This window comes from Schistocerca americana, chromosome 3 (genome assembly GCF_021461395.2).
Source record: "Schistocerca americana isolate TAMUIC-IGC-003095 chromosome 3, iqSchAmer2.1, whole genome shotgun sequence".
NCBI lineage: Eukaryota > Metazoa > Arthropoda > Insecta > Orthoptera > Acrididae > Schistocerca > Schistocerca americana.
The window spans coordinates 814,822,324-814,845,447 of record NC_060121.1 but is presented as its reverse complement, the minus strand read 5'-3'; the positions used below and the strand labels follow the sequence as shown (position 1 = coordinate 814,845,447).

The following is a 23,124-nucleotide window of genomic DNA, read 5'->3' as shown; positions in this document are numbered from 1 at the left end:
ACTCTCTGATAAATGGATGCAGTGTGTGTACTGCAGAATTGGTGGCCATTGCTCGAGCTCTCAGCCACCTTTGTTCTTGCACTGCCGAGTCATTCTTAATTGGCAGTGACTTCTTGAGTAGCCTCCAGGCTGTCAACCAGCACTGCCCTCTACACCCATTGGTTGTGACTATCCACGATCTTCTGTATGATTTTCACTACATTGGACTGTCAGTTGTCTTTCTTTGGAGTCCTGCCCAAGTTGGGATTCCAGGGAATGAACTTGCCGACTGATTGATGAAGTTGCTACCAGGATACCAACTTTGGAGATAGAGGTACTGGAACTGGACCTTTGGTTGACTCTATGCTGACAACTGTTGGAGGCTTGATATGCAGACTTGTTTGCCCTGGTTTCTCCAAATAAACTGTGAACCACAAAGAAGACCGTGATTATATGGCAGACTTACCTTTCTGCTTCTCGCAGGGAGTCTAATGTCCTCTGTCGGCTTTGTAAGATATCCAAGGCCATATCCTCTGATGTGAGGATCTATCCCACTGTCGGTGTGGTACCTGTCTCATGGTGGTCCACAGCCTACTGGATTGCCTTAATTTGGCCATGTTACGATGAAACCTTGAACTTGCTGACACGCTAGCTCTGGTGCTAGTGGGCAATGCCAAAACGGGTGATTTCGTTTATGTTTTATCAATAAAAGTTGTTTTTATTCTTCTCTGCGACGTAGTGGACATTAGCCTCATCAGCTGCTTGAGGGAATGAAGGTGTGCCTTGTCACCTGCTCCGACCCAAGGGGCCCATGGCTGCTCTTTCTCCATGGTCTGGCCTGGTTCCTGCCCGTCCCATCTGTTTAAATGTTCTTATTTTTTTACGTGTGTCAGTCGACAGACTCATCCTCAGTGATGTCTTCCCTGAGAGTTTGTCTTGTCTGTGGAGCTAGTTTTTCTTTGGTAATGGATGATGTCGGTTGCAGAAAATGTGTCACAGGTAGCATAATGTGTACTGGGTGGGGCGACTCTCCTACCTTCACCCTTTTACCCCTTCTCACTTCTTCTCACATTATCTCTTGGCTCTCTCGAGTCTTGGATACAACTGAGTGCATTGGGATTTGTCTTTTGTGTCCTTCCTCTGTAGGGACTATCCCTGACTTGACACACAAAGGATTAAGGGACCGATGACCTCATGGTTTGGTCACTTTGACCCCATCAGTTCACCCACCCAGTCATCCATCCATCCATACCAGATGGTATATATTTGGTAATGGAACTATTACGTTATTTACCCGGTTATAAGAAGAGGTCTTTTCCCAAGTTCATAATTCATAAAATGCAGGGTCACCTTATATTCACTGATTAAACTATTGTTGCTGTGAGGTCAACATTTTTATGTTGTTTAGTAGAGTATATAGGGGTCATCTTACATTTGGAAATGAAGTTTTGGCTATTGAGGTCACATGCAGATTTATTCTGAAGAATTTGGAAGGACAGAGGTCAACAAAAAGTCTTGAGATTTTCCGATATGCCAAAGCGCTTGGTACAGAATCGACATTGCTTGAACAGTCATGGGACATTGACCCACACGGTGCTAGTGCAATTACCTCGAGCAATTAAACAGAGAACCGACTCGTGGAGATAACATCTTGGACCTACTGATAACAAACAGACCCGAACTTTTCGACTCTGTATGTACAGAACAGGGAATCAGTGATCATAAGGCCGTTGCAGCATCCCTGAATATGGAAGTTAATAGGAATATAAAAAAAGGGAGGAAGGTTTATCTGTTTAGCAAGAGTAATAGAAGGCGGATTTCAGACTACCTAACAGATCAAAACGAAAATTTCTGTTCCGACGCTGACAATGTTGAGTGTTTATGGAAAAAGTTCAAGGCAATCGTAAAATGCGTTTTAGACAGGTACGTGCCGAGTAAAACTGTGAGGGACGGGAAAAACCCACCGTGGTACAACAACAAAGTTAGGAAACTACTGCGAAAGCAAAGAGAGCTCCACTCTAAGTTTAAACGCAGCCAAAACCTCTCAGACAAACAGAAGCTAAACGATGTCAAAGTTAGCGTAAGGAGGGCTATGCGTGAAGCGTTCATTGAATTCGAAAGTGAAATTCTATGTACCGACTTGACAGAAAATCCTAGGAAGTTCTGGTCTTACGTTAAATCAGTAAGTGGCTCGAAACAGCATATCCAGACACTACGGGATGATGATGGCATTGAAACAGAGGATGACACGAGTAAAGCTGAAATACTAAACACCTTTTTCCAAAGCTGTTTCACAGAGGAAGACCGCACTGCAGTTCCTTCTCTAAATCCTCGCACAAACGAAAAAATGGCTGACATCGAAATAAGTGTCCAAGGAATAGAAAAGCAACTGGAATCACTCAATAGAGGAAAGTCCACTGGACCTGACGGGATACCAATTCGATTCTACACAGAGTACGCGAAAGAACTTGCCCCCCTTCTAACAGCCGTGTACCGCAAGTCTCTAGAGGAACGGAGGGTTCCAAATGATTGGAAAAGAGCACAGATAGTCCCAGTCTTCAAGAAGGGTCGTCGAGCAGATGCGCAAAACTATAGACCTATATCTCTAGACGTCGATCTGTTGTAGAATTTTAGAACGTGTTTTTGCTCGAGTATCATGTCGTTTTTGGAAACCCAGAATCTACTCTGTAGGAATCAACATGGATTCCGGAAACAGCGATCGTGTGAGACCCAACTCGCCTTATTTGTTCATGAGACCCAGAAAATATTAGATACAGGCTCCCAGGTAGATGCTATTTTTCTTGACTTCCGGAAGGCGTTCGATACAGTTCCGCACTGTCGCCTGATAAACAAAGTAAGAGCCTACGGAATATCAGATCAGCTGTGTGGCTGGATTGAAGAGTTTTTAGCAAACAGAACACAGCATGTTGTTATCAATGGAGAGACATCTACAGACGTTAAAGTAACCTCTGGCGTGCCACAGGGGAGTGTTATGGGACCATTGCTTTTCACAATATATATAAATGACTTAGTAGATAGTGTCGGAAGTTCCATGCGGCTTTTCGCGGATGATGCTGTAGTATACAGAGAAGTTGCAGCATTAGAAAATTGTAGCGAAATGCAGGAAGATCTGCAGCGGATAGGCACTTGGTGCAGGGAGTGGCAACTGACCCTTAACATAGACAAATGTAATGTTTTGCGAATACATAGAAAGAAGGATCCTTTATTGTATGATTATATGGTAGCGGAACAAACACTGGTAGCAGTTACTTCTGTAAAATATCTGGGAGTATGCGTGCGGAACGATTTGAAGTGGAATGATCATATAAAATTAATTGTTGGTAAGGCGGGTACCAGGTTGAGATTCATTGGGAGAGTGCTTAGAAAATGTAGTCCATCAACAAAGGAGGTGGCTTACAAAACACTCGTTCGACCTATACTTGAGTATTGCTCATCAGTGTGGGATCTGTACCAGATCGGTTTGACGGAGGAGATAGAGAAGATCCAAAGACGAGCGGCGCGTTTCGTCACAGGGTTATTTGGTAACCGTGATAGCGTTACGGAGATGTTTAATAAACTCAAGTGGCAGACTCTGCAAGAGAGGCGCTCTGCATCGCGGTGTAGCTTGCTCGCCAGGTTTCGAGAGGGTGCGTTTCTGGATGAGGTATCGAATATATTGCTTCCCCCTACTTATAACTCTCGAGGAGATCACGAATGTAAAATTAGAGAGATTAGAGCGCGCACGGAGGCTTTCAGACAGTCGTTCTTCCCGCGAACCATATGCGACTGGAACAGGAAAGGGAGGTAATGACAGTGGCACGTAAAGTGCCCTCCGCCACACACCGTTGGGTGGCTTGCGGAGTATCGATGTAGATGTAGATGAACAAGAAATTGCTATCTAGCCATTACAACAATCTATTGATCTGATTAAAATTTGACAGTTTTATGAAACACTGGAGAAAATAGCATTAAATTGTATAATCTTACAAACTTTTGTTGTATTTGACTAGATTTGCGATAAATGTTCACATTCGTGTATGGTACCATATACACACACCATTGCCGCTTTTTAAGTAAGCGGAAATGGTGCTTCAAAAAACGTTGTTTGATTTAGAACACAGACCAATGTTTTATTTGGTTATGAGACACTGTAATGATAATCTGGTCACAGATAAGAAATTCGGTTGCTGTTCACAAATTAGAATAGTGGTAAAAACATTACCAGCTTTTAATCAGCATTAGAACATGATGGTGACATTCAGTTGAAACAAGAAGGAAAATTAGCCCAGAATAAATGGCTAACAAAGGAAATAAATTATAGTACACAGGCTGTAATTATTATTGCGAGAATAAATTACAGCAGCAAGATCTATCATGGAGACAGTACCAACAGATCTTGCTAGATCATAGGATGAGCGAAAGTTTGAGAAAGAGACTGAATTGTAATTGCGATATTTTATTTATGTATTAGTTGGGTGTATGTGATCTGCACACTAGAAGATACTGCAGTCTGTTTTTCACGGTGGTGCAAGCTCAGCACTACGAACAGTGACACCAACTTGGCTAAGAGCTATGATGATTACTGGGCTGGGAATGGTGAGTGGGTAACAATTTTCATTGTCTTGCCATCCACGGGAATCTGTACCAAGTACTTTGGCTTTTTATAAACATCTACAGTACCACATTTAAACTGCAGTTTGCCTGAATCCATTTGTAGTCAGAACTGAACTGAGTTTAAAATTGGACAAATACTCAACAATAGCATTCATTTCTGCAAGAGATGCTAAAAGTCTATATAGCAGCCAGTGGCATACTTTCATGTTTCTTGCTGCAATGCTGTTGACGCTTATTGTGATGCCTGGCAGAAATGAAGGAGGATGTGTCAGCTAATTCTACATAGCCAATGAGTGTGCGGTGGGCAGGTGATATGTTTGGAAGCAAGAGACATTGTACCATTCTCACATCAGTATAGAAACAAAATCTAATATGTGTTTGGAAAAAAAATAGCTATGTTCTCAGGTCTCACCATAATGACAACCTCAGAAAAAGGAATATATTCAGAAAAAACAGCCAAATATTTGCGACAACAAAGACATAAGTTACACAGCCGTGCTATTAGAAGGTAGTGGTGATGATTAAAAATAGTGATACCACAGACTACTGGGTTAGTAAGCAAAAAAGGTACAAAAGAAAACAGTCCAAAAATTAATGTAAACCATTTCTTTTTGTTTATTTTATTTCTCATAGTTTTAGTAGGACAGCTTCTGTGAAGTTTGGAAGATAGGAGACGAGGTACTGGCAGAATTAAAGCTGTGAGGATGGGGCGTGAGTCGTGCTTGGGTAGCTCAGTTGGTAGAGCACTTGCCCGCGAAAGACAAAGATCCCGAGTTCTAGTCTCGGTCCGGCACATAGTTTTAATCTGCTAGTAAGTTTGACATCTCAGTTGTTGACAGTAAATGCCAGCAATGATTGTTACACCTCAGGGAAGCAGTTCATAGTACACCACTCTGTCGGTGTGCCACAAGAGGCATAATATTTGTTTTGTGAATGCGCACAGATCTTTGTATGGGGAGTTGCTCTTTTTATTTGGGCTCAACCATTCCTTTCTTTTCCTTATGTTAGCACAAAGACACCATTTCTTGTCAGCAGTAATGACACAGGATAGGAATGGTCAGTCTTGTTCACAAGCAAGCACAAATGCGCACATGGCCACCTGCTGATTTTTGTGATTTTGGCTTACACCTGATTTTTGAACCTTCGCCATTGCATGCAAATGTCACATGGTGGTGGAATGATCACATTTGCTGGTTCTTGAGTACACTGACTTGGATCATTGTGGATTCATGTGTTTAAATGGTCATCAGTCCCTGAAGGTCTTCCTGAATGTAGAGAATCACTAATGTCAAAATGATCACCCTTAAAATGAGAAAACCATTTTCATGCTATGCTCTGCCCAATGGCATTAACCCCATACACATTGCAAATGTGTCTGACTGCTGCTGCTGTCACCCTTTATTGAATGCAAAATGACAAAATGGCAATATGTAAACTCAAATAGTAACAATGAACTAAAAGTGAAAAATAACAACCAATAAATAAACCAGAATGCCAGCTTGCAAAACAAAAGTGCTTTGAAATTATGCACCAATCTAATATATATTCTGTAACTGGTATGCTCTAGCAGATGAGACAGTTGAAGGGAGCTATTTGAAAATAGTTTTCCTCATACATGCATAGAAGTTTGCACTGATTTGGACGTGCACCAAAATAAAATAAAAGTAAAAACTATTTCCACAATGTATTTTTAAATTTAGATTGTATTTTGTTTTAAGTGAGCATACATTGTAGTCTAATGTGGTGGGTCTATGCAGTGCAGGGAAACTCTCATGCATGCTTTGTTGTATTCTCACAATGTCTTGCCCAGCAGTTTCTTGTTGATACAGAACCAGATGCTATCTTGGAGGCTTCGGAGCAGATGAGATGAAATGGTGCTGAGGAGTTTCCCATCTGCTCTAACTCCCTAAGCTCCCTTCAAGCCATTCAACATATGTTAACGTCAGAGAAGCACCTTCAAAATATGTATGAGTCTCTTCTCCACATTCAAAGCCACATGAATTTAGCAGTATTCCATTAGGTACCAGAGCACATATGAATTCAGGGAAATGAATGTATTGACACAACTGTTGATTAGTCCCTCCAGGTTCACTGTTTGTGTATTTTCTATTAAATGGAAATAAGGAGAAAGCATTCATTCATCCATGTTCCATAGATCCTACCAAGAAAGAGAACCCTTAGGGATGTGACAAGATTCAAGGTATACACCAGCAAAAGACAAAAGATATCAGAGAAATGTAATCTGTGTCTTTTATTAATAATAATTAATAATAAACTATCACTATACTGTATAATGCTATTCGCACTCTTGTCATTTAAATTTCCTAAATATTTACGTTGTTAGAGTAGTATTTTTCAAAGAAAATAAGTACTTACATTTGAAAATACTGAGTCCTATTTACAGCACATTACTATTTGTCACACATCTTATCAACAAACACTGTTACTTGCCTCGTAATCAACAGAACTTTCCAATTCTTGAATCTAGGTATATAGACAGTTCATAGAAAGAATGGTTATTGAAGTATGTTTGTAAATGTCTTTTGAGTTGGTATGGATTTCCAGTTTCTTGCTTTATATTAGGTGGATTGTGTTTAATATCTTTCCACCAGAGTACACGACTACATTCCGAACCAGGAGGCAGAGTCTATGTGGAAATTATTTTTGTGTCTTGCTTTTTACTGGTAACTGTATAAGCAACAAAAGCCATTAAGGAATAAATGTATTGGAAACTGAGTGTTAGAGTTCCAAGATCCTTAAAAAGCCATCTGCAAAATGTACAGTTATTTATATTGAACAATATTCTCACTGCTCACTCCTGCTGGATGGTAGGAAAACACTTTATTTACTGTAGATCTACTGCATAGAAGATAAGATGACAGGGACCGAGAATGTGCCAAAGAAGCCAACATTTGTCCTTAGGTCAATGCAATAAGAGAAGCTTTAAAGGGCATAACATGCTGAACTGAGCTTATTGATTAGTTTATCTGTGTGTTGACTCAATTTTAACTTGTTATACAGTTTGAAATGGAATTTGGTTAGTTTTTAGTGTGTTATCACTGTTGCATTTCCTATGCAAGTGATATGTTACCCTCCTATGTATAATGTCAGTAGCATTATGAGATATGATCAAAAAGTGATGGGAATTTTGTAATTTCACGGGCTCTGTACAGCCAACTTTCAATTCTTTCTTTTTTTCTTTTTCTTTTTTTTATCTTGTTGGTACACATGTTCTTTATAGTTTTGAACATTTAGTTTATTATTGATGGTCAAAAAGGTTATATGTTTTTTGAGTTCTTCGTGAATCTTTACTTTCAGAAAAGGTGGATCAAAAAATTTGCATTAAATTGTGCTTGGAAAGTGGAATAAAGTGCAGCACCACATTTGAAATGTTGATTGTGGCTTTTCGTGAATCTGCTAGTGGTATAAATGTTTCTAAGAGAGTCAACAAGATGAAAACACCCTGGATGTCCTAGCATAATTATTAATGACAGTATGGAAGAAGTAAAGAAAATGGTTCTGGAAAATCGCCGAATCACTATCAGAGAGGTTGCTGATGTCAGCATATCCTGTGGCTCATGCCAAGCAATTTTTTTTCCAGATTTTTGGGCATGAAATGTGTAACAGCAAAGTTTTTTCCAAAATTGTTGAATTTTGACCCAAACTTGTTGAATTTTGACCCAAACTTGTTGAATTTTGACCCAAACTTGTTGAATTTCGACCAAAAACAGTGTCACTTACACGTTGCTCAGGAATTGCTGAATGAAGTCAATAATGATCCATAACTTCTTTAGAAGTTATAACAGGTGACAAAACATGGGTGTACAGGTATGATGTCGAAACCAAGGCCCAATCATCCCAGTGAAAACTGCCCGAAGAGCCAAAAAAAAAAAAAAAAAAAAAAAAAAAAAAAAAAAAAAAAAAAAAAAAAAAAAAAAAAAGAGAGAGAGAGAGAGAGAAGAGACCAGAATTGTGGCCATACCTCTCGTCAAAATTACACCAGGATAATGCTCCTGCTCACACCCATGCTTGTTCATAATTTTTTGGCGAAAAACAGAGCTGTTATGTTGCCAATCATGACTCCCTATGACTTGACCCCGTATTACTTCTTTCAATTCCTAAGGCTGAAGAGAACCATGAAAGGACACGGTTTTGTCGCCATTGAATCGGTGACAGAGCTGAACACAATAACAAAAAGGGAGTTCCAGGAGTGCTTCCAACATCGGAAAAAGTGCTGGCACAAATGTATTATATCTGAGGGGGATTACTGTGAAGGGAACAAAGTTGATCATGTTGAATAAAAATTCTCTAAGAAAAACACAAATCCCTTTTACTTTTCGATCACACTTCATATTTAATGATATATCTCCCTGTTGCCTTTCTTGATGTTTGCTGAGCTTACGCTGCAAGTCAGTTCCATCCAACTGTGATGCAACAGTCTTTACTGGAATTCATCTCCTTGTGCGGGGATGGGTGCTGAAACAATATGTTAATATTTTGACGCTTTTGCTTAAAAAAATAACTTTGTGTACGAAGCAGGTTGCCAGAGCTTTTTAAAAACCGATGTTGCTTGGACACGATCAAGACAAGAAGTTCTCTTTACACAAGCTACTTCAACAGTCACTCTTTGTGGCGTCATTGTAGCCATGACCTTTTTTTTCTTTCTCTCCATGTCTTCTAAACACCTTCAAATGACAATGACAAGGAACAAGCGGCCCCACACAGACAGTCTCCAATCTACACATATTGTAATATGTCCCACAGTGGGATGCCCAGATACTTACTACTAAATATCATGAACATATTTCATCATCACGGAAGCCTGAAAGTGGGACGTGCCATTTCCTAAAAATGACATGTCACACATCAAGGTGGCCCCCCAGAACTTTGCACAGTTTGTTTCATTTAGATTTGACTATTAATGTCTACTATGGTGCTAACTAAACACAAAGACAATTCTGATGGAACTGAGGATTAGAGTAGAGACCATCAAATTGTAATGCACACTGTATGAGTCAGTCTGCAGAAATCCTTGTCAACTGTTACAAAGGATTTAAGTTTACAGCTCAGCTATGTATGTTTGTGACTAGCATTTCATCAAGAGGCAGTAGGATTAAGTTTTCATGCTGTAGACCAGAAGCCATCGATGAGAAGACTAAAAATTTACCATCACATACATAGTGAGGCAAACAATACTCTTAGTGGATGGTGCTGTAACAAATCTTATGAGAGATGAGCAATCAGATGGCCTTATGCGAATTTTGTGTGTGCTATCTACCTGAGACCCCTGCTATCTACCAGAGTCCTCCCTATGAACCATGGACCTTGCCGTTGGTGGGGAGGCTTGCGTGCCTCAGTGATACAAATAGCCGTACCATAATGCAATCACAACAGAGGAGTATCTGTTGAGAGGCCAGACAAATGTGTGGTTCCTGAAGAGGGGCAGCAGCCTTTTCAGTAGTTGCAGGGGTAACAGTCTGGATGATTGACTGATCTGGCCTTGTAACACTAACCAAAATGGCCTTGCTGTGCTGATACTGCGAACGGCTGAAAGGAAGGGGAAACTACAGCCGTAATTTTTCCCAAGGGCATGCAGCTTTACTGTGTGGTTAAATGATAACGGGTCTTCTCGGGTAAAATAGTCCAGAGATAAAATAGTCCCCCATTCGGGTCTCCGGGCAGGGACTACTCAGGAGGACGTTGTTATCAGGAGAAAGAAAACTGGCATTCTATGGATCTGCAATGTCAGATCCCTTAATTGGGCGGGTAGGTTAGAAAATTTAAAAAGGGAAATGGATAGGTTAAAGTTAGATATAGTGGGAATTAGTGAAGTTCGGTGGCAAGAGGAACAAGACTTCTGGTCAGGTGAATACACGATTATAAATAGAAAATCAAATAGGGGTAATGCAGGAGTAGGTTTAATAATGCAAAGGAAAATAGGAATGCGGGTAAGCTACTACAAACAGCATAGTGAATGCCTTATTGTGGCCAAAATAGATACGAAGCCCACGCCTACCACTGTAGTACAAGTTTATATGCCAACTAGCTCCACAGATGACGACGAGATTGATGAGACGTATGAGGAGATAAAAGAAATTATTCAGGTAGTGAAGGGAGATGAAAATTTAATAGTCGTGGGTGACTGGAACTCGATAGTAGGAAAAGGAAGAGAAGGTAATGTAGTAGGTGAATATGGAATGGGGGTAAGAAATGAAAGAGGAAGCCGTCTGGTAGAATTTTGCACAGAGCATAACTTACTCATAGTGAATACTTGGTTCAAGAATCATAAAAGAAGGTTGTATACATGGAAGAATCCTGGAGGTACTGGAAGGTGTCAGATAGATTATATAATGGTAAGACAGAGATTTAGGAAACAGGTTTTAAATTGTAAGGCATTTCCAGGGGCAGATGTGGACTCTGACCACAATCTATTGGTTATGAACTGTAGATTAAAACTGAAGAAACTTGCAAAAAGGTGGAAATTTGAGGAGATGGAACCTGGATAAAGTGACTAAACCAGAAGTTGTAGAGAGCTACAGGGAGAGCATTAGGGAACGATTGACAAGAATGGGGGAAAGATATACAGTAGAAGAAGAATGGGTAGCTTTGAGACACGAAATAGTGACGGTAACTGAGGATCAAGTAGGTAAAAAGACAAGGACTAATAGAAATCCTTGGGTAACAGAAGAGATATTGAATTTAATTGATTAAAGGAGAACATATAAAAATGCAGTAAATGAAGCCAGCAAAAAGGAATACAAATGTCTCAAAAACGAGATCGACAGGAAGTGCAAAATGGCTAAGCAGGGATGGCTAGAGGACAAATGTAAGGATGTAGAGGCTTATCTCACTAGGGGCAAGATAGATACTGCCTACAGGAAAATTAAAGAGACCTTTGGAGAAAAGAGAGCCACTTGTATGAATATCAAGAGCTCAGATGGAAACCCAGTTCTAAGCAAGGAAGGGAAAGCAGAAAGGTGGAAGGAGTATATAGGGGGTCTATACAAGGGCGATGTACTTGAGGACAATATTATGGAAATGGAAGGGGATGTAGATGAAGATGAAATGGGAGATACGATACTGCGTGAAGAGTTTGACAGATCACTGAAAGACCCGAGTTGAAACAAGGTCCCGGGAGTAGACAACATTCCATTAGAACTACTGACGGCCTTGGGAGAGCCAGTCCTGACAAAACTTTACCATACGGTGAGCAAGATGTATGAGACAGGCTAAATACCCTCAGACGTCAAGAAGAATATAATAATTCCAATCTGAAAGAAAGCAGGTGTTGACAGATGTGAAAATTACCAAACTATTAGTTTAATAAGTCACGGCTGCAAAATATTAACGCGAATTCTTTACGTACGAATGGAAAAACTGGTAGAAGCCGACCTCGGGGAAGATCAGTTTGGATTCCGTAGAAATGTTGGAACACATGAGGCAATACTAACCCTAAGACTTATCTTAGAAAATAAATTAAGAAAAGGCAAACTTACGTTTCTAGCATTTGTAGACTTAGAGAAAGCTTTTGACAATGTTGACTGGAATACTCTCTTTAAAATTCTGAAGGTGGCAGGGGTAAAATACAGGGAGTGAAAGGCTATTTACAATTTGTACAGAAACCAGATGGCAGTTATAAGAGTTGAGTGACAACAGTGGGAAGCAGTGGTTGGGGAGGGAGTGAGACAGGGTTGTAGCCTCTCCCCGATGTTATTCAATCTGTATATTGAGCAAGCGGTGAAAGAAACAAAAGAAAAATTCAGAGTAGGAATTAAAATCCATGGAGAAGAAATACGAGGGTTATTCCAAAAGTAAGGTCCGGTTATAAAAAAAAAAATCAAAACTAAAATGTTTTTTCAAAACAATTGTTTTATTTACATTCCTTACATCTTTATCTATTTTTCTACATAACTTCCATACTTATTTAAACATTTGTCACATCGTTCAACAAGCTTTTGAATGCCCATGTTATAGAAATCGGCCGCCTGTGACGATAACCAGTCCTTAACTGCTTCTTTCACTTCATCATCTGTGTCGAAGCGCTTGCCGCCGAGAAACTCCTTTAAGTAACGGAACAGGTGGAAATCACTTGGCGCCAGGTCCGGACTGTAAGGAGGATGGTCCATCTGTTCCCATCCAAATTTCTTGATCAGAGCTTGCGTTTCATTTGCAGTGTGGGGTCTGGCATTGTCATGCAACAACAAGATTCCAGACGACAAAAGACCACGTCGCTTATTCTGGATTGCACGTCGAAGTTTAGTCAGGGTAGCGCAGTAGGCGGCTTTATTAATCGTTGTTCCTCTCTCCATAAAGTCGACTAACAATACTCCACGTCTATCCCAGAACACAGTCGCCATAACCTTACGTGTTGAGATTGTCTGCTTTGCCTTGACCTTGACTGGCGATGACGTGTGACGCCATTGTATTGACTGACGTTTAGACTCTGGAGTGATGTGAGAAACCCATGTCTCATCCCCTGTGACAACATTGTCTAAAAGACTGTCACCTTCCTTATGATATCGCTCCAAAAAATCAAGAGCAAAAGCCATTCTTTTCATTCGTTGGGGCTCAGTAAGCAGCCTGGGAACCTAACGTGCACACAATTTGTGAAACTTCAAATGTTCAGACACAATTCTGTACAAAGTTGTTCTACTCACATTCGGAAAATGCATGTCTACGTCTGTAATAGTGAATCGGCGATCTTCACGAATTTTTTTGTCAACCGCATTGACCAAATCGTCTGAAATCACTGATGGTCGGCCACACCGTGGTTCATCGTGCACATTATCCCGTCCTTCATTAAAAGCTCGCACCCACTTGCGCACTTTACTGTCGCTCATTATGTTAGGACCGTACACTTCAGTAATCTGCCGATGGATTTCCGCCGCTGAATTGTTTCTTGCAGACAAAAACCATATCACTGCCCTTACTTCACAATCGGCGGGCTGATCAGTTGTCTTAAACATTGTAAAGTGACACTGTGAACTACACTCAGCAACAGTAACAAAGCGAATGGCGGCGTTTGACGCGCAAGGCTTGCCGGGAGTCGGCGCGCATGCGTGTTTTGTCATTGGCGCCAAATTTCAATAGTTACGGCGAATCGGACCTTACTTTTGGAATAACCCTCGGAGAAACTTCAAGGTTCGCTGATGACATAGTAATTCTGTCAGAGACAACGAAGTACCTGGAAGTGCAGCTGAATGGAATGGACAGTGTCTTGAAAGGAGGATATAAGATGAACATCAACAAAAGCAAAATGAGGATAATGGAATGTAGTTGAATTAAATCAGGTGATACTGCGGTAATTAGATTAGGAAATGAGACGCTTAAAGTAGTAAATGAGTTTTGCTGTTTGGGGAGCAAAATAACTGAGGATGGTCGAAGTAGATAGGATATAAAATGTAGACTGGCAATGGCACGGAAAGTGTTTCTGAAGAAGAGAAATTTGTTAACATCGAGTATTGATTTAAGTTTCAGGAAGTCGTTTCTGAAAGTATTTGTATGGAGTGTAGCCATGTATGGAAGTGAAACATGGACAATAAATAGTTTGGACAAGAAGAGAATAGAAGCTTTCGAAATGTGGTGCTACAGAAGAATGCTGAAGATTAGATGGGTAGATCACATAACTAATGAGGAGGTATTGAATAGAATTGGGGAGAAGAGAAATTTGTGGCACAACTTGACTAGACCGTTTGGTAGGACATGTTCTGAGGCATCGAGGGATCACAAATTTAGCATTGGAGGGCAGCGTGGAGGGTAAAAATCTTAGAGGGGGACCAAGAGATGAATACACTAAACAGATTCAGAAGGATGCAGGTTACAGTAGGTACTGGGAGATGAAGATCCTTGCAGAGGATAGAGTAGCATGGAGAGCTGCATCAAACCAGTCTCTGGACTGAAGACCACAACAACAACAACATCTACCTTTGTGCATTATATGTCAATGAAATTTGGTAGAAGTGGAGTAGTGATCTTTGACTGTTTTCCCTGGTTTCGACTTTCAATGGGATCCAGAAGGATGTAGCTAGTGATGTTGGGCTAGATGTCTTGATCTCATCTTTGCAAAGCCTTTGATACAGCTGCAACCTCCCAAACTTTGTACTTTATAAGGACCATTGTCATAAAATTAAAGAAAGACCCTTTTTCAGAGATTCACTGAGAACTGTTATTTGCACACAAGCATGGAATAGGAAGGGGAAATAGTTATCATGCTACACATGGTATAATGAATTCTGGAAAACAACTACAGATGTATATACACAAAAGTATGGAATAATACTAGTAATCAGTATTTGGTATAACTGAGATGAGAGACCACACTGGTGTTTTTTAACATAAAAATCTCATAACTGTGTGGGTGGTTACTACAGGTACACACTGTTTTTGAACATTTTTGAAACGGCTCCAACATCGGTGGCCATTCATGTGCTCACATGCTGCTAATGTCAGTGCTTTACTGGCTAGTAATTATAATTGAACAGTGTATGTAATCTTGGAGTTTGCAGTAAATAGTTGTACTGAACATACAGGTTATATCAAATGCTCTTGATTATTAAATCCTCTTATCTTTCATTATTATCAATTCATCACTGCCACCACTAGTGATTCCTCATATGAAGTATGTAAAGAGGCAAAAATGAATGGGGAGTTATCAGACTGTTTAAGAAAGAATTACTTTCAGAATATTATGTAACCGATAATCATCTGCATTAAGTAGGAGGTGTCTTGGCCTTCACTGGATTTGAACAAGTTTTCATGATGTTACCTACATTCATTGAAAGTGCTTTTAGATTCAGTGAGCAGTACTCATTTCGTTTGACTGCATTTATTGTTACAGTGAATTCCATATTAGAACTTTTCTCTTCTTGTATGCTGTATGATTATGTTTTACAGTGCATGGATCTAGTTTTATCTTGATCTAATATACTTTCTTGACAGATTTTGAAACTAATATTGCCAGTATTGAAATAATATTTTTATTTGCTACCAGCTTCAAAACTATATATGAAAGGGTCTTCTATGGTATGCTTCTGTTACAAATATTTTTTTTTAAAGTATACTTATGACTGTATGTTTATCTTTATTTTCAGACCAGTATGCAAGGGTTTTGTTGATACTGGGACAACAGGAGAGAGTGAACCAACAACGTTCGTTGCTGGACTATTGTCGTAAGTGTAACGATAGTTTTCTGCCTGACATGTTAATATGTACACGTGACATATTGAATTTCAGTTGTATGTGTAGCTTAAAAAAGTGAATTAGCTTTCCACTGATGGCAGGTTCTCCTGAAAGGTAAGTAACCAAAGAAGCACTAAAATCATCATATGTGATCTACACTAGTTGAAATGGATGTGTAGAGATAAGTGGACTTGCAAAGGTATTGGGGTCTAACGATGCCTGGTGTAAACTGGTATTAACATTGAATTTCAACTTACAATACCTTTTAAATGCCAAACTGAAATCTTTCGATTTTTCTCATTCTGATAAACCTTTTCATCTTCTGATGGTGGACTTCGTCTCCTTTGCAGTCTGTGCTGGAAATGACAGGTGCTTGTCTGTTTCTTCAGCCAACTACTGAATAATAAAAGAGCACATCTTCTAGTATGTAAACATATTGTACCATAAGTTACAATTTGTTACCGCTCATGAACTGTGGTTGTAAGTCAGTTGGACTGTTCTTTACCAAGCATAGCATAGATATCTAATCAAACGTAACAGCAGCTTCAACTTTTGTTCCTGTGGCACTAGTGCTGATGTCACAATCTACTCTTCCATGGCCCGCTGTGCTCTTCCCAGGTGAGATGATGGTGGCACAGAGTAATCAGCTGAACAGCACCACTACACGTGGAAAGACTGCTTCTGGTGCCCAGGCCAGCAAATACACTGTATTCATCTCAAGTCATGTTCACTCACTTAAGGAACACACAAACATTCCAGAAATATGCTATTTGAAATGCAGTACTTAACAAACAAAAAACTATATTCACAAAGATCATGATCGTCATTCATAGGTTACAAAGACATGAGAATAACACATCACATTCCCTAATGTGATATGCTACATCTTTATCCCCCCACTGAGATGAATAATGCATTGATAATTCTATAATTTAAATAAACAGAGTTATCTGAATTAATAACAAACTTTTTATGTTTATGATAGTGAATATGGACAGCATTTACTTCTCTTATGTTGCCCCTTGCAACAGTATGAACTAAAGCAATCAATATTTCCTTTAAGAACGTTATGTGTCATTTTCAGTACTCAGGTTTTAAAGACTGTAGCTATCATACTGCCTTACCATTATTTATGTTCTACATTGGATTGCCATATAGATTGCTGTTCATAAATCCCCCCTGCAATGTACTTATTGAGTAACTGTGTTGTTGTTGTTGTTGTTGTTGTTGTTGTCGTCGTTGTTGTCTTCAGTCCTGAGACTGGTTTGATGGAGCTCTCCATGCTATTCTGTCCTGTGCAAGCTTCATCATCTCACAGTACTTACTGCAACCTACATCCTTCTGAATCTGCTTAGTGTCTTCATCTCTTGGTCCCCCTCTACGATTTTTACCCTCCACGCTGCCCTCCAATGCTAAATTTGTGATCCCTTGATGCCTCAGAACATGTCCTATCAACCGGTCTAGTCAAGTTGTGCCACAAATTTCTCTTCTCCCCAATTCTATTCAATACCTCCTCATTAGTTATGTGATCTACCCATCTAATCTTCAGCATTCTTCTGTAGTACCACATTTCGAAAGCTTCTATTCTCTTCTTGTCCAAACTATTTATCGTCCATGTTTCACTTCCATACATGGCTACACTCCATACAAATACTTTCAGAAACGACTTCCTGAAACTTAAATCAATACTCGATGTTAACAAATTTCTCTTCTTCAGAAACACTTTCCGTGCCATTGCCAGTCTACATTTTATATCCTCTCTATTTCGACCATCGTCAGTTATTTTGCTCCCCAAATAGCAACACTCCTCTACTTCTTTAAGTGTCTCATTTCCTAATCTAATTCCCTCAGCATCACCCAACTTAATTCGACTACATTCCATTATCCTCATTTTTCTTTTGTTGATGTTTATCTTATACCCTCCTCTCAAGACACTGTCCATTCTGTTCAGCTGCTCTACCAGGTACTTCGCTGTCTCTGACAGAATTACTATGTCATCGGCGAACCTCGAAGTTTTTATTTCTTCTCCATGGATTTTAATACCTACTCTGAATTTTTCTTTTGTTTCCTTTACTGCTTGCTCAATGTACAGATTGAATAACATTGGGGAGAGGCTACAACCCTGTCTCACTCCCTTCCCAACCACTGCTTCCCACTGTTGTCCCTCAACTTTTATAACTACCATCTGGTTTCTGTACAAATTGTAAATAGCCTTTCGCTCCCTGTATTTTACCCCTGCCACGTCTAGAATTTTAAAGAGAGTATTCCATTCAACATTGTCAAAAGCTTTCTCTAAGTCTACAAATGCTAGAAACGTAGGTTTGCCTTTTCTTAATTTATTTTCTAAGATAAGTCGTAGGGTCAGTATTGCCTCATGTGTTCCAACATTTCTACGGAATCCAAACTGATCTTCCCTGAGGTTGGCTTCTACCAGTTTTTCCATTCGTCTGTAAAGAATTCGCGTTAGTATTTTGCAGTTGTGACTTATTAAACTGATATTTTGGTAATTTTCACATCTGTCAACACCTGCTTTCTTTCAGATTGGAATTATCATATTCTTCTTGAAGTCTGAGGGTATTTAGCCTGTCTCATACATCTTGCTCACCATATGGTAAAGTTTTGTCAGGACTGGCTCTCCCAAGGCCGTCAGTAGTTCTAATGGAATGTTGTCTACTCCCGGGACCTTGTTTTGAATCGGGTCTTTCAGTGATCTGTCAAACTCTTCACGCAGTATCGTATCTCCCATTTCATCTTCATCTACATCCCCTTCCATTTCCATAATATTGTCCTCAAGTACATCGCCCTTGTATAGACCCTCTATATACTCCTTCCGCCTTTCTGCTTCTCCTCCTTTGCTTAGAACTGGGCTTCCATCTGAGCTCTTGATATTCATACAAGTGGCTCTCTTTTCTCCAAAGGTCTCTTTAATTTTCCTGTAGGCAGTATCTATCTTGCCCCTAGTGAGATAAGCCTCTACATCCTTACATTTGTCCTCTAGCCATCCCTGCTTAGCCATTTTACACTTCCTGTCGATCTCATTTTTGAGACATTTGTATTCTTTTTTGCCTGCTTCATTTACTGCATTTTTATATTTTCTCCTTTCATAAATTAAATTCAATATTTCTTCTGTTACCCAAGGATTTCTACTAGCCCTCGTCTTTTTACCTACTTGATCCTGTGCTGCCTTCACCACTTCATCCCTCAGAGCTACCCATTCTTCTTCTGCTGTATTTCTTTCCCCCATTCCTGTCAATTGTTCCCTTATGCTCTCCCTGAAACTCTGTATAACATCTGGTTTAGTCAGATTATCCAGGTCCCATCTCCTTAAAATCCCACCTTTTTGCAGTTTCTTCAGTTTTAATCTACAGTTCATAACCAATAGATTGTGGTCAGAGTCCACATCTGCCCCTGGAAATGCCTTACAATTTAAAACCTGTTTCCTAAATCTCTGTCTTACCATTATATAATCTATCTGACACCTTCCAGTACCTCCAGGATTCTTCCATGTATACAACCTTCTTTTATGATTCTTGAACCAAGTGTTAGCTATGATAAAGTTATGCTCTGTGCAAAATTCTACCATACGGCTTCCTCTTTAATTTCTTACCCCCAATCCATATTCACCCACTATGCTTCCTTCTCTCCCTTTTCCTACTCTCGAATTCTAGTCACCCATGACTATTAAATTTTCATCTCCGTTCACTACCTGAATAATTTCTTTTATCTCATCATACATTTCTTCAATTTTTTCATCATCTGCAGAGTTAGTTGGCATATAAATTTGTACTACTGTAGTAGGTGTGGGCTTCGTGTCTATCCTGGCCACAATAATGCTTTCACTATGCTGTTTGTAGTAGCTTACCAGCACTCCTATTTTTTTATTCATTATTAAACCTACTCCTGCATTACCCCTATTTGATTTTGTATTTATAACCCTGTATTCACCTGACCAGAAGTCTTGTTCCTCCTGCCACCGAACTTCACTAATTCCCACTATGTATAACTTTAACCTATCCATTTCCCTTTTTAAATTTTCTAACCTACTTGCCCGATTAAGGGCTCTGACATTCCACGCTCTGATCTGTAGAACGCCAGTTTTCTTTCTCCTGATAACGACCTACTCTTGAGTAGTCCCCACCTGGAGATCCGAATGGGGGACTATTTTACCTCCGGAATATTTTACACAAGGAGACGCCATCATCATTTAACCATACAGTAAAGCTGCATGCCCTCGGAAAAAATTATGGCTGTAGTTTCCCCTTGCTTTCATCCGTTCACAGTACCAGCACAGCAAGGCCGTTTTGGTTAGCGTTAAAAGGCCAGATCAGTCAATCATCCAGACTGTTGCCCCTGCAACTACTGAAAAAGCTGCTGCCCCTCTTCAGGAACCACACGTTTGTCTGGCCTCTCAACAGATACCCCTCCGTTGTGGTTGCACCTACAGTATGGCCATCTGTATTGCTGAGGCATGCAATCCTCCCCACCAACGGCAAGGTCCATGTTTCATGGTTGCTGTAATTCATGTAAATGTCTTTGTGAAACATTCATTTCTTTATTATAGAGTGATATTTGCATCTTAAGTTATTGCCACAACTATGCATTACCTACAAACCCGTTCTTCATTATTTCGCCTGACTTTATGATTTGTCATGTGTGAAGTACATTACAATGAAAACCGATGCTATATTGCTTCTCTTTCAAGATAAATCTTGCAGCATTTATCATGTTCCCTGTGCCGCTGTGCTTCCTTGTACTCAACACTAGGTGTAACACCATTTTGTCTTTAGCTGGTTGAATGTACGATATGTTAACACTGGATTTACAGTTGCCTTTGATAATGGTTATGAGCTGCATCTGCTAATCAGTTCCAACTTGACTTCTTGCCATGCTCGATAACTTTTTTTCCAAAGTGCCAGTTCGTCACTGAAAGAGAGCAGGCTTTCTGCTGTGTTTAGCTATGTAAATTATTTTTGACAGTGAATTTGCTTTAAACACTGTATTTTCTTTTACCTTCACCCAAAAAGTCAATCATTCTCTTTCATGTGTTTACTACTACTGATGTTCTTGGAGTGATCTGCTTGCATATTCCATGGTAGTCCCCCCTCTGGAGGGTATCTGAGGTCTTCCCTCAGAAGTAAGGCAGATAAGTCAGTAGAATTAGTATTTAATATCAGTTAAACTAAAATTCCCTCCAGAACTTTGTATCAGCCCAACAGTAATGCCTATCTAATTACAAAAGCTATATAGATTTCCAATACAAATCCTTTAGCAAACAAGTGTACTTTTACTCATGTAAAAATTATTTGAAAACTACTGTAAACATGTGAAGGTATATTTGCAGATTGCTCTTACTTAAAGCACTGTAAAGATCCTGCATCACTGTATTGTTGAGCTGGTACTTTACCAGACATTGATATTTTAGGGATGTGCTACAGCATCTATACAGGCAATAATACCTTAGTTTGTTATTGCAGTGCCATTCACCCAAGGTAATCTGCATTACAACTTTGGAGTAGGAGGGCTTTTCGAAAATAAGGTCCAAATCACCATAGCTGATCGAATTTCATGCAAACATTGAAGCGTGCATGCGCACCGACTCCCAACATGCATTGCTCGTCAAACAGCAGCATTTTCATTGGTATTGTCAACCAGTGTGATGCTGATCCCCTGAGTGTAACAATGACACTGGGATCAGTTTCACCCATTTCTTTCCATTTCTGTATAAACTTATATATCTTCTTGAGAATAAAAATTATAATACAAGGGAATTTGTTGAAATGAAATAAACACTTTACAATAAAATTTAAAAACAATTATAGTTCAAAATAATTTTTGAAGCAAGCCAACCATCTTTTATAAATTCAAATGAGAAAAAATTTCTTGGTCCAGAAGAAATGGTTAATCCTATCATCAGAGTCTCATATGTTCAAATTAACACATTTTAATGGAGTTGTCTGGCGCTGTTAAAGGAACAAGCAATTTTAAAAATTCACATTTCTTTAAAAAAGGATAACATTGATCCCCTAACTTTTTTCTTCAGGGGCAACATTGACTTCCTGTATATTATCACTGAATTTTCATTAATCCATATGGATCTGCCTAAGTATGGTGTAAAACAAAAGTATTTAAAATCATTGTTCACAAATTAAGATTGGGGCAACAATGAATTTAGTCAGTCTTGGACAATCTCTGTTGTTTTAATTGTTGTGTTAATTGCAGAAGTTTTAGAGTGAGATTCATGTTTTGTTTTAACTGTAAAGAATGGACACAAAATGCTATAACATTATTAGACAGTGAAGTTAAAGAATAAAGTGTCAGTTTGAGTAGATAAAGTAAAGCCATAACTAAATTAAAAGTCGTACTGCAATGCCTAGTACTTCCAGGTGCAAGATGGTACCTATATGTGGATAGGGAAACATTAGAAGAAGTGATCTTATTAATTAAAAATAAGCTGTACACTCTAAACTCCCAGATGAACAGGATATGGAAGAGAAAACGGAAGCTGTAGCTGAATCTCTGGTTTCTTATTTAAAGAATCTATATGAAAAGTCCAAAAAATAACTGTTTCAAATTAAAATAATTGTAATACCTAGGTATTACAATTACAAACAACTTAAATTGGAAGAAACACACAGGAAATGTTGTGGGGAAGGCTAACCAAAGACTGCGTTTTATTGGCAGGACACTTAGATAATGTAACAGACCTACTAAGGAGACTGCCTACACTACGCTTGTCCATCCTCTTTTAGAATACTGTTCCATGGTGTGATATCCTTACCAGATAGGACTGACGGAGTACATCAAAAAAGTTCAAAGAAAGGCAGCACATTTTGTATTATCGCGAAATATAGGAGAGAGTGTCACAGAAATGATACAGGATTTGGGCTGGACATCATTAAAAGAAAGGCTTTTTTCGTTCCGACAGAATCTTCTCACGAAATTCCAATCACCAACTTTCTCCTCTGAATACAAAAATATTTTGTTGATATCGACCTACATAGGGAAGAACTACCATAAAATAAGGGAAATCAGAGCTCGTACGGAAAGATATAGGTGTTCATTCTTTCCATGCGCTATACGAGATTGGAATAATAGAGAATTGTGCAGACGGTTCGATGAACCCTCTGTCAGGCACTTAAATGTGGTTTGCAAAGTATCCATGTAGGTGTAGATGTAGAAGTACAGAAAGAAAGAAAATCAATGTGAGCCCTGTTACAGGTGGTTTAACTGTTCATGCATTGAACACTTGTTCCAAGATTATTCAAAAGATCATCAAATGAAAATGTGTCTGCACTACATAAAAGGTTCAAGTTGTCTGCATGTACAACTGATCAGCCCGCCACCTGTGAAATA

General features: G+C 39.3%; 1 protein-coding gene across 1 annotated transcript in view; it reads left to right on the top strand.

Annotated features, from left to right (window-relative positions):
- Positions 1–23,124, top strand: part of LOC124607366 (sugar transporter SWEET1-like) — a 189,646-nt gene that overhangs the window by 53,762 nt on the left and 112,760 nt on the right. The window contains exon 2 of the mRNA XM_047139679.1: positions 15,684–15,761. Coding sequence (XP_046995635.1) covers positions 15,684–15,761 — 78 coding nt within the window. The remainder of the gene's footprint in view (positions 1–15,683; positions 15,762–23,124) is intronic.